Source organism: Diaphorina citri, unplaced genomic scaffold, assembly GCF_000475195.1.
Source record: "Diaphorina citri unplaced genomic scaffold, Diaci psyllid genome assembly version 1.1 scaffold207, whole genome shotgun sequence".
NCBI lineage: Eukaryota > Metazoa > Arthropoda > Insecta > Hemiptera > Psyllidae > Diaphorina > Diaphorina citri.
In genome coordinates this window covers 209,776-221,332 of record NW_007377644.1, presented here as the reverse complement: position 1 = coordinate 221,332, position 11,557 = coordinate 209,776, and the positions used below count along the sequence as shown (strand labels likewise).

Below are 11,557 nucleotides of genomic sequence, written 5' to 3'. Positions count from 1 at the left end.
GTTGTGAGCTCTCTATTTTCGATTTTGGCTTACTCATTCTCTGTTTTCCATTTATGGGCTCTTCCTTTGTTTCTTCGGCTTTCTTCCTTTAACTTTTGGATCCTTGTAATTTTATGTTTGAATTAATAAGAGATTTGGTTTCTTTTTGAGTAGAAGGTTGTGAGCTCTCTATTTTCGGTTTTGGCTTACTCATTCTCTGTTTTCCATTTATGGGCTCTTCCTTTGTTTCTTCGGCTTTCTTCCTCACTACAAAGGCTGTCTTTGTTATATCATCTTTGTCTGTAAGTCCTTCTACCTTTTCCACTTTTGTAATATCAAGTTCAACTTTGTCTTCAGGTTCTTCTACCTTTTCTTCTTTTGTAACCTCAAGTGCCACTCTCTTTGTTATGTCACTTTTGTCTGTAAGTCCTTCTACATTTTCCACTTTTGTAATATCAAGTTCAACTTTGTCTTTAGGTTCTTCTACCTTTTCTTCTTTTGTAACCTCAAGTGCCACTCTCTTTGTTATGTCACTTTTGTCTGTAAGTCCTTCTACATTTTCCACTTTTGTAATATCAAGTTCAACTTTGTCTTTAGGTTCTTCTACCTTTTCTTCTTTTGTAACCTCAAGTGCCACTCTCTTGGTTATGTCACTTTTGTCTGTAGGTCCTTCTACCTTTTCCACTTTTGTAATATCAAGCCCTACTCTGTCTTTAGGTTCTTCTACCTCTTCTTCTTTTGTAACCTCAAGTGCCACTCTCTTTGTTATGTCACTTTTGTCTGTAAGTCCTTCTACATTTTCCACTTTTGTAATATCAAGTTCAACTTTGTCTTTAGGTTCTTCTACCTTTTCTTCTTTTGTAACCTCAAGTGCCACTCTCTTGGTTATGTCACTTTTGTCTGTAGGTCCTTCTACCTTTTCCACTTTTGTAATATCAAGCCCTACTCTGTCTTTAGGTTCTTCTACCTTTTCCATTTTGGTAATCTTAAGCTCAATTTTGTATTTAGGTTCTTCTAATTTTTCTTCTTTGGTAACCTCAAGTGCCACTGTCTTTGTTATGTCTACTTTGTCTTTAGGTTCTTCTACTTTTTCCAAATTTTCAACTTCAATTTCAACTTCATCTTTAGGTTCTTCTACCTTTTCTACTTTTGTGGCACTTGACACTGTCTTTGTTATATCATCTTTGTCTGTAAGTCCTTCTACCTTTTCCACTTTTGTAATATCAAGTTCAACTTTGACTTTAGGTTCTTCTACCTCTTCTTCTTTTGTAACCTCAAGTGCCACTCTCTTTGTTATGTCACTTTTGTCTGTAGGTCCTTCTACCTTTTCCAGTTTTTCAATATCAAGCCCTACTCTGTCTTTATGTTCTTCTACCTTTTCCATTTTGGTAATCTCAAGCTCAATTTTGTCTTTAGGTCTTCTACTTTTGTAACCTCAAGTGCCTCTGTCATTGTTATGTCAACTTTGTCTGTATGTTCTTCTACCTTTTCCACTTTTGTAATATCAAGCTCTACTTCGTCTTTAGGTCCTTCTACTTTATCCAATTTTGCAACCTCAATTTCAACTTTGTCTTTAGGTTCTTCTACCTTTTCTTCTTTGGTAACCTCAAGTGCCACTGTCTTTGTTATGTAAACTTTGTCCTTAGGTTCTTCTACTTTTTCCAAATTTTCAACCTCAATTTCAACTTTATCTTTAGGTTCTTTTACCTTTTCTACTTTTGTGACACTTGACACTGTCTTTGTTATATCATCTTTGTCTGTAAGTCCTTCTACCTTTTCCACTTTTGTAATATCAAGTTCAACTTTGTCTTTAGGTTCTTCTACCTCTTCTTCTTTTGTAACCTCAAGTGCCACTCTCTTTGTTATGTCACTTTTGTCTGTAGGTCCTTCTACCTTTTCCAGTTTTGTAAGATCAAGCCCTACTCTGTCTTTAGGTTCTTCTACCTTTTCCATTTTGGTAATCTCAAGCTCAATTTTGTCTTTAGGTTCTACTACCTTTTCTACTTTTGTAACCTCAACTGTCTTCGTTATGACAACTTTGTGTGTAGCTTTTTCTAATTCAGTAATATCAAGTTCAACTTTGTCTTTAGGTTCTTCTACCTTTTCTAATCTTGTGATATCCAATTCAAACATCTCCGTCTTGTCATCTTTGTCTTTAGGTTCTTCTACCTTTTTTGATTTCATAACTTCAAATTCTTTGTATTTAGGTTCTGCTAACTTTTCTAACTTAGTAATCTCAAGTTCAACTGTCTTCTTTATGTCAACTTTGTGTTCAGGTTCTTTTGCATCTTCAAGTTCAAATTTGTTTTCAGTTTCGTCTATCTTTTCTACTTTTGGAACGTCTATTTTTTCTACTTCGCGTTTTGTGTGGTCAAGCTCTTCTATTTCAGGTGTCTTGTCTGTAGTGACCTTTGTTACATCGACTTTATCTACTGGTTTTGTGTCGTCAGGCTTCGTTGCATCGACCTTGTCTACTACTTTTGTGTCATCAGGCTTTATTAAATCGAACTTGTCTACTAGTTTTGTGTCGTCAGGCTTTGTAACATCGATCTTGTCTACTAGTTTTGTGTCGTCAGGCTTTGTTATATCGACCTTGTCTACTGGTTTTTTGTCGTCAGGCTTTGTTATATCGACCTTGTCTACTGCTTTTGTGTCGTCAGGCTTTGTTACATTGACCTTGACTAATGGTTTCGTGTCGTGGGGCTTTTCTAATTCAGGTGTTTTATCTGCTATAACCTTTGTTACCTCGACCTTCTCTACTGGTTTTGTGTCGTCAGGCTTTGTTACATCAACCTTGTCTACTGGTTTTGTGTCGTCAGGTTTTGTTATATCGACCTTTTCTACTGGTTTTGTGACGTCAGGCTTTGTTACATCGACCTTGTCTACTGGTTTAGTGTCGTCAGGTTTTGTTATATCGACCTTCTCTACTGGTTTAGTGTCGTCAGGTTTTGTTATATCGACCTTTTCTACTGGTTTTGTGACGTCAGGCTTTGTTACATCGACCTTGTCTACTGGTTTTGTGTCGTCAGGTTTTGTTATATCGACCTTTTCTACTGGTTTTGTGACGTCAGGCTTTGTTACATCGACCTTGTCTACTGGTTTTGTGACGTCAAGCTTTGTTACATCGACCTTGTCTACTGGTTTTGTGTCGTCAGTCTTTGTTAAATTGATCTTGTCTACTGGTTTTGTGTCGTCAGGCTTAGTTACATCGATCTTGTCAAATGGTTTTGTTACGTCAACTTTGTCTTTAGGTTCTTCTATGATTTCTACTTTTGTAACCTCAAGTGCCACTGTCTTTGTTATGTCACCTTTGTCTGTAAGTCCTTCTACATTTTCCACTTTTGTAATATCAAGCTCTACTCTGTCTTTAGGTTCTACGACTTTGTCTTTAGGTTCTTCTACCTTTTCTGATTTCATGACATCAAATTCTATTTTGTATTTAGGTTCTGCTAACTTTTCTAACTTAGTAAGCTCAAGTTCAACTGTCTTCGTTATGTCGACTTTGTGTTCAGGTTCTTTTGTATCTTCAAGTTTAAATTTGCTTTCAGTTTGGTCTATCTTTTCTGCTTTGGGAACGTCTATTTTTTCTACTTCACGTTTTGTGTGGTCGTGCTCTTCTATTTGACGTGTCTTATATGTAGTGACCTTTGTTACAACGACTTTAAATACTGGTTTTGTGTCATCAGGCTTCGTTGCATCGACCTTGTCTACTACTTTTGTGTCATCAGGCTTTATTGAATCGAACTTGTCTACTAGTTTTGTGTCGTTAGGCTTTGATGGATCGTCCTTGTATACTAGTTTTGTGTCGTCAGGCTTTGTTATATCGACCTTGTCTGCTGGTTTTTTGTCGTCAGACTTTGTTACCTCGATCTTGTCTAATGGTTTCGTGTCGTCAAGCTTTTCTAATTCAGGTGTTTTATCTGCTATAACCTTTGCTACCTCGAGCTTCTCTACTGATTTTGTGTCGTCAGGCTTTGTTACATCGATCTTGTCTACTGGTTTTGTGTCGGTCAGGCTTTGTTATATCGACCTTGTCTACTGGTTTTGTGTCGTCAGGCTTTGTTACATCGACCTTGACTAATGGTTTAGTGTCGTCAGGTTTTGTTATATCGACCTTATCTACTGGTTTAGTGTCGTCAGGCTTTCCTAATTCAGGTGTTTTATCTGCTATAACATTTGTTACCTCGACTTTCTCCACTGGTTTTGTATCGTCAGGCTTTGTTACATCAACCTTGTCTACTGGTTTTGTGTCGTCAGGTTTTGTTATATCGACCTTTTCTACTAGTTTTGTGTCGTCAGGCTTTGTTGGATCGTCCTTGTCTACTAGTTTTGTGTCGTCAGGCTTTGTTATATCGACCTTGTCTACTGGTTTTTTGTCGTCAGGCTTTGTTACCTCGACCTTGTCTACTGGTTTTGTGTCGTCAGGCTTTGTTACATCAACTTTGTCTGCTGGTTTTGTGTCGTCAGGATTTGTTACATCGATCTTGTCTACTGGTTTAGTGTCGTCAGGCTTTGTTATATCGACCTTGTCTACTGGTTTTTTGTAGTCAGGCTTTGTTACCACAACCTTGTCTACTTGCTTTGTGTCGTCAGGCTTTGTAACATCGATCTTGCCTAATGGTTTCGTGTCGTCAGGCTTTGTTACCTCGATCTTGTCTACTGGTTTTATGTTGTCAGGCTTTGTAACATCAATCTTGTCTACTAATTTTGTGTCGTCAGGCTTTGTTATATCCACCTTGTCTAAAGGTTTTGTGTCGTCTGGCTTTTCTAATTTGGGTGTTTTATCTGCTATGACGTTTGTTGCATCGACTTTATCTACGAGTGTTGTGTCGTCAAAATTTTCTAAATCGGGTGTCTTATCTGCCTTGACCTTTGTTACGTCAACCTTGTCTAATGCTTCTTTGTCGTCACGCTTTTCTAATTCAGTTGTCTTATCTACCTTGACCTTTGATACATAATTCTTGTCTAATGGTCCTTTGTCGTCAGGCTTTTCTAAATCGGATGTCTTATCTACCTGGACCTTTGTTAAATCAACCTTGTCTAATGGTTCTTTGTCGTCAGGCTTTGTTAGATCAACCTTGCCTAATGGTTCTTTTTCGTCAGGCTTTTCTATATCGGGTGTCTTATCTGCCTTGACCTTTGTTACATCAACCTTGTCTAATGGTTTTTTGTCTTCAGCCTTTTCTAATTTAGGTGTCTCATATGCCTTGACCTTTGTTAAATCAACCTTGTCTAATGCTTCTTTGTCATCAGATTTTTCTACTTCGGGTATCTTAGTTGCAGTGAAATTTGTTACATCAACCTTGTATACTGGTGCTTTGTCGTCAGGCTTTTCTAATTCGGTTGTCTTTTCTGATTTGACCTTTGATACATCAACCTTGTCTAATGGTTCTTTGTCGTCAGATTTTTCTACTTCGGGTGCCTTGGTTTCAGTGATTTTTGTTACAACAACCTTGTGTAATGGTTCTTTGTCTTCAGGCTTTTCTATATCGGGTGTCTTATCTGCCTGTACCTTTGTTACATCAACCTTGTCTAATGGTTCTTTGTCGTCAGGTTTTTCTACTTCGGGTGTCTTATCTGCCTTGACCTCTGTTACATCAACCTTGTCTAATGGTTCTTTGTCGTCAGGCTTTTCTACTTCGGGTGTCTTAGTTGCAGTGACCTTTGTTACATCAACCTTGTCTAATGGTTCTTTGTCGTCAGGAGTTTCTACTTCGGGTGCCTTGGTTTCAGTGATCTTTGTTAAATCAACCTTGTCTAATGGTTCTTTGTCGTCAGGCTTTTCTATATCGGGTGCCTTATCTGCCTTGACCTTTGTTACATCAACCTTGTCTAATGGTTCTTTGTCGTCAGGTTTTTCTACATCTGGTGACTTATCTGCCTTGACCTCTGTTACATCAACCTTGTCTAATGGTTCTTTGCCGTCAGGCTTTTCTATATCGGGTGTCTTATCTGCCTGTACCTTTGTTACATCATCCTTGACTAATGGTTCTTTGTCGTCAGGCTTTTCTATATCGGGTGTCTTATCTGCCTTGTCTGCCTTGACCTCTGTTACATCAACCTTGTTTAATGGTTCTTTGTCGTCAGGCTTTTCTATATCGGGTGTCTTATCTGCCTTGACCTTTGTTACATCAACATTGACTAATGGTTCTTTGTCGTCAGGCTTTTCTATATCGGGTGCCTTATCTGCCTTGACCTTTGTTACATCAACCTTGACTAATGGTTCTTTGTCGTCAGGCTTTTCTATATCGGGTGCCTTATCTGCCTTGACCTTTGTTACATCAACCTTGTCTAATGGTTCTTTGTCGTCAGGTTTTTCTACTTCGGGTGCCTTGGTTTCAGTGATCTTTGTTACATCAACCTTGTCTAATGGTTCTTTGTCGTCAGGTTTTTCTACTTCGGGTGCCTTGGTTTCAGTGATCTTTGTTACATCAACCTTGTCTAATGGTTCTTTGTCGTCAGGTTTTTCTACTTCGGGTGCCTTGGTTTCAGTGATCTTTGTTACATCAACCTTGTCTAATGGTTCTTTGTCGTCAGGTTTTTCTACTTCGGGTGCCTTGGTTTCAGTGATCTTTGTTACATCAACCTTGTCTAATGGTTCTTTGTCGTCAGGTTTTTCTACTTCGGGTGCCTTGGTTTCAGTGATCTTTGTTACATCAACCTTGTCTAATGGTTCTTTGTCGTCAGGTTTTTCTACTTCGGGTGCCTTGGTTTCAGTGATCTTTGTTACATCAACCTTGTCTAATGGTTCTTTGTCGTCAGGTTTTTCTACTTCGGGTGCCTTGGTTTCAGTGATCTTTGTTACATCAACCTTGTCTAATGGTTCTTTGTCGTCAGGTTTTTCTACTTCGGGTGCCTTGGTTTCAGTGATCTTTGTTACATCAACCTTGTCTAATGGTTCTTTGTCGTCAGGTTTTTCTACTTCGGGTGCCTTGGTTTCAGTGATCTTTGTTACATCAACCTTGTCTAATGGTTCTTTGTCGTCAGGTTTTTCTACTTCGGGTGCCTTGGTTTCAGTGATCTTTGTTACATCAACCTTGTCTAATGGTTCTTTGTCGTCAGGTTTTTCTACTTCGGGTGCCTTGGTTTCAGTGATCTTTGTTACATCAACCTTGTCTAATGGTTCTTTGTCGTCAGGTTTTTCTACTTCGGGTGCCTTGGTTTCAGTGATCTTTGTTACATCAACCTTGTCTAATGGTTCTTTGTCGTCAGGTTTTTCTACTTCGGGTGCCTTGGTTTCAGTGATCTTTGTTACATCAACCTTGTCTAATGGTTCTTTGTCGTCAGGTTTTTCTACTTCGGGTGCCTTGGTTTCAGTGATCTTTGTTACATCAACCTTGTCTAATGGTTCTTTGTCGTCAGGTTTTTCTACTTCGGGTGCCTTGGTTTCAGTGATCTTTGTTACATCAACCTTGTCTAATGGTTCTTTGTCGTCAGGTTTTTCTACTTCGGGTGCCTTGGTTTCAGTGATCTTTGTTACATCAACCTTGTCTAATGGTTCTTTGTCGTCAGGTTTTTCTACTTCGGGTGCCTTGGTTTCAGTGATCTTTGTTACATCAACCTTGTCTAATGGTTCTTTGTCGTCAGGTTTTTCTACTTCGGGTGCCTTGGTTTCAGTGATCTTTGTTACATCAACCTTGTCTAATGGTTCTTTGTCGTCAGGTTTTTCTACTTCGGGTGCCTTGGTTTCAGTGATCTTTGTTACATCAACCTTGTCTAATGGTTCTTTGTCGTCAGGTTTTTCTACTTCGGGTGCCTTGGTTTCAGTGACCTTTGTTACATCAACCTTGTCTAATGGTTCTTTGTCGTCAGGCTTTCCTACTTCGGGTGTCTTATCTACCTTGACCTTTGATACATCAACCTTGTCTAACGGTGCTTTGTCGTCGGGCTTTTCTACTTCGGGTGTCTTATCTACCTTGACCTTTGTTACATCAACTTTTTCTAATGGTTCTTTGTCGTCAAGTTTTTCTACTTCGGGTGTCTTATCTGCCTTGACCTCTGTTACATCAACCTTGTCTAATGGATCTTTGTCGTCAGGCTTTTCTACTTCGGGTGTCTTAGTTGCAGTGACCTTTGTTACATCAACCTTGTCTAATGGTTCTTCTTCGTCAGACTTTCTTGATACATCAACCTTGTCTAACGGTGCTTTGTCGTCGGGCTTTTCTACTTCGGGTGTCTTATCTACCTTGACCTTTGTTACATCAACTTTTTCTAATGGTTCTTTGTCGTCAAGTTTTTCTACTTCGGGTGTCTTATCTGCCTTGACCTCTGTTACATCAACCTTGTCTAATGGATCTTTGTCCTCAGGCTTTTCTGCTTCGGGTGTCTTAGTTGCAGTGACCTTTGTTACATAAACCTTGTCTAATGGTTCTTTGTTGTCAGGTTTTTCTAATTCAGGTGTCCTATCTGCCTTGACCTTTGTTACATCAACCTTGTCTAATGGTTCTTTGTTGTCAGGCTTTTCTACTTCGGATGTCTTATCTGCCTTGACCTTTGTTACATCAACCTTGTCTAATGGTTCTTTGTCGTCAGGTTTTTCTACTTCGGGTGTCTTAGTTGCAGTGAACTTTGTTACATCAAACTTGTATACTGGTTCTTTGTCGTCAGGCTTTTCTACTTCGGGTGTCTTTTCTGACTTGACCTTTGTTACATCAACCTTGTCTAAATATTCAGGTGTCTTGGCTACTGTGACCTTTGTCAAGTCTGCTTTATCTACTGCTTTGAGGTCTACTGGCTTTTCAACCTCATGGTCCAATGTCTTGGCAGCTGTGACCTTTGTCAAGTCGTCTTTGTCTACTGGTATTAGATCAACTGTGACCTTTATCAAGACGTCTTTATCAACTGGCTTTTCAACTTCACGTTCAGATGTCTTAGCAACTGTTACCTTTGTCAAGTCTTCTTTGTCAACTGGTTTTATATCAACTGACTTTTCAATTTCATGTTCAGGTGTCTTATCAACTGTGACCTTTGCCAAGTCGTCTTTGTCAACTGGCTTTTCAACATCATATTCAGGTGTCTTGGCTACTGTGACCTTTGTCAAGTCTGCTTTATCTATTGCTTTGAGGTCTACTGGCTTTTCAACCTCATGGTCCAGTGTCTTGGCAGCTGTGACCTTTGTCAAGTCGTCTTTGTCAACTGGCTTTTCAAACTCATGTTCAAGTGCCTTGGCAACTGTGACCTTTGTCAAGTCGTCTTTGTCAACTGGTTTTTTAACTCCATGTTCAGGGGTCTTAGCAACTGTCACCTTTGTCAAGTCGTCTTTGTCAACTGGTTTTTCAATCACATGTCCAAGTGTCTTGGCAACTGTGACCTTTGTCAAGTCTTCTTTGTCAACTGGTTTTATATGAACTGACTTTTCAACTTCATGTTTAGGTGTCTTGTCAACTGTGACCTTCGTCAAGTCTGCATTGTCAACTGGTTTTAGATCAACTGGCTTTTCAACATCATGTTCAGGTGTCTTGCAAACTGTGACCTTTGTCAAGTCGTCTTTGTCAACTAGCTTATCAACCTCATGTTCAGGTGTCATTCTTTGTCGTCAGGCTTTTCAACATCGGGTGACTTATCTGCCTTGACCTTTGTTACATCAACCTTGTCTAATGGTTCTTCTTCGTCAATCTTTCCTACTTCGGGTGTTTTAGTGCCAATAACCTTTGTTACATCAACCTTGTCTAATGGTTCTTTGTCGTCAGGCTTTTCAATATCGGGTGACTTATCTGCCTTGATTCTGCCCGTACCTCTGTTACATCAACCTTGTTTAATGGTTCTTTGTCGTCAGGCTTTTCTATATCGGGTGTCTTATCTGCCTTGACCTCTGTTACATCAACCTTGTTTAATGGTTCTTTGTCGTCAGGTTTTTCTATATCGGGTGTCTTATCTGCCCGTACCTTTGTTACATCAACCTTGTCTAATGGGTCTTTGTCGTCAGGCTTTTCTATATCGGGTGTCTTATCTGCCTTGACCTTTGTTACATCAACCTTGTCTAATGGTTCTTTGTCGTCAGATTTTTCTACCTTTGTCAAGTCTTCTTTGTCAACTGGTTTTATATTAACTGACTTTTCAACTTCATGTTCAGGTGTCTTATCAACTGTGACCTTTGCGAAGTCGTCCTTGTCAACTGGTTTTAGATCTACTGGCTTTCCAACCTCATGTTCAGGTGTCATATCAACTGTGACCTTTGTCAAATCTTCTTTGTCAACTGGTTTTTCAACTTCATGTTCAGGTGTCTTAGCAACTGTGATTTTTGTCAAGTCGTCTTTGTCAACTGGCTTTTCAACCTCATGTTCAGGTGTCTTATCAACCGCGACTTTTGTTAAGTCTTCTATTCAGGTGTCTTATGAACTGTGGCCTTTGCAAAGTCGTCTTTTTCAACTGACTTTCCAACTATAAGTTGGGATGCCTCATCAAATGTGACTTTTGTGACATCGTCTTTGTCAACTTTCTTTTCAACTTCATGTTCAGATGTCTTAGCAACTCTGACCTTTGTCAAGTCGTATTTATCAACTGGTTGTTACGTCAACCTTGTCTAACGGTGCTTTGTCGTCGGGCTTTTCTACTTCGGGTGTCTTATCTACCTTGACCTTTGTTACATCAATCTTTTCTAATAGTTCTTGGTCGTCATGTCTTCGTCAAGTCGTCTTTGTCAACTGGCTTTTCAACCTCATGTTCAGGTGTCTTAGCAACTGTGACCTTTGTCAAGTCTGCTTTGTCAACTGGTTTTAGATAAACTGGATTTTCAACCCTATCTTCAGGTTTCTTATCAACTGCGACCTTTATCATGTCTGTTCTGTCTACTGGCTTTTCAACTAAATGATCAGGTGTCCTATCCACTGTGATCTTTGTCAACTCCTCTATGACTGCAGGTTTTAGATCAACTGGCTTTTCAACCTCATGTTCAGGTGTCTTGGCAATTGTGACCTTTGTAAAGTTTGCTTTGTCAGATGGCTTTTCAACCTCATGTTCAGGTGTCTTATCAACCGCGACCTTTTTCAATTCTGCTTTGTCAACTGGCTTTTCAACCACATGTTCAGGTGTCATGTCAACTGTTATCAACTGGTTTTTCAACTTCATGTTCAGGGGTCTTAGCACCTGTCACCTTCGTCAAGTCGTCTTTGTCAACTGGCTTTTCAACCTCACGTTCAGGTGTCTTAGCAACTGTGACCTTTGTCGATTCGTCTTTGTCAACTGGCTTTTCAACCTCATGTTCAGGTGTCTTATCAACCGCGACCTTTGTCAATTCTGCTTTGTCAACTGGCTTTTCAACCTCATGTTCAGGTGTCATGTCAACTGTTACCTTTGTCAAGTCTGCTTTGTCAACTGGTTTTAGATCGACTGGCTTTTCAACCTCATGTTCAGTCGTCTTAGCAACTGTGACCTTTGTCAAGTCTGCTTTATCAACTGGTTCTAGATCAACTGGCTTTTCAACCTTATGTTCATGTGTCTTAGCAACTGTGACCTTCGTCAAGTCTGCATTGTCAACTGGTTTTAGATCAACTGGCTTTTCAACATCATGTTCAGGTGTCTTGCAAACTGTGACCTTTGTCAAGTCGTCTTTGTCAACTGGCTTTTCAACATCATATTC

The 11,557-nt window shown here is 39.5% G+C and overlaps 2 protein-coding genes across 2 annotated transcripts in view; both read right to left on the bottom strand.

The window, feature by feature from the left end:
• Window positions 1–11,557, bottom strand: part of LOC103505995 — a 41,328-nt gene that overhangs the window by 8,655 nt on the left and 21,116 nt on the right. The window lies entirely within an intron of this gene.
• LOC103505994 (titin-like) lies at window positions 89–11,046 on the bottom strand. The gene is made up of 9 exons (XM_008470375.1): window positions 10,717–11,046; window positions 9,011–9,370; window positions 8,555–8,797; window positions 5,882–6,040; window positions 5,132–5,341; window positions 3,109–3,951; window positions 1,465–2,388; window positions 1,235–1,354; window positions 89–946 (listed from the first exon to the last, which is right to left on the bottom strand). Exons 1-9 carry the CDS (start codon window positions 11,044–11,046, stop codon window positions 89–91), a joined length of 4,047 nt encoding a protein of 1,348 aa, XP_008468597.1.

Excerpts from the sequence above, each read along its gene's own strand:
- LOC103505994 (XM_008470375.1), bottom strand. The coding sequence starts at position 11,046 with ATGAAGTTGAAAAACCAGTTGATAACAGTTGACATGACACCTGAACAT. Across the intron at positions 9,371-10,716 it reads ATAAGAAACCTGAAGATAGG|GTCACAGTTGACAAGACACC; the intron begins GTTGAAAATCCA and ends GACTTGACGAAG. Across the intron at positions 5,342-5,881 it reads GCAAAGAACCATTAGACAAG|GTCAAATCAGAAAAGACAAC; the intron begins GTTGATGTAACA and ends GATGTATCAAAG.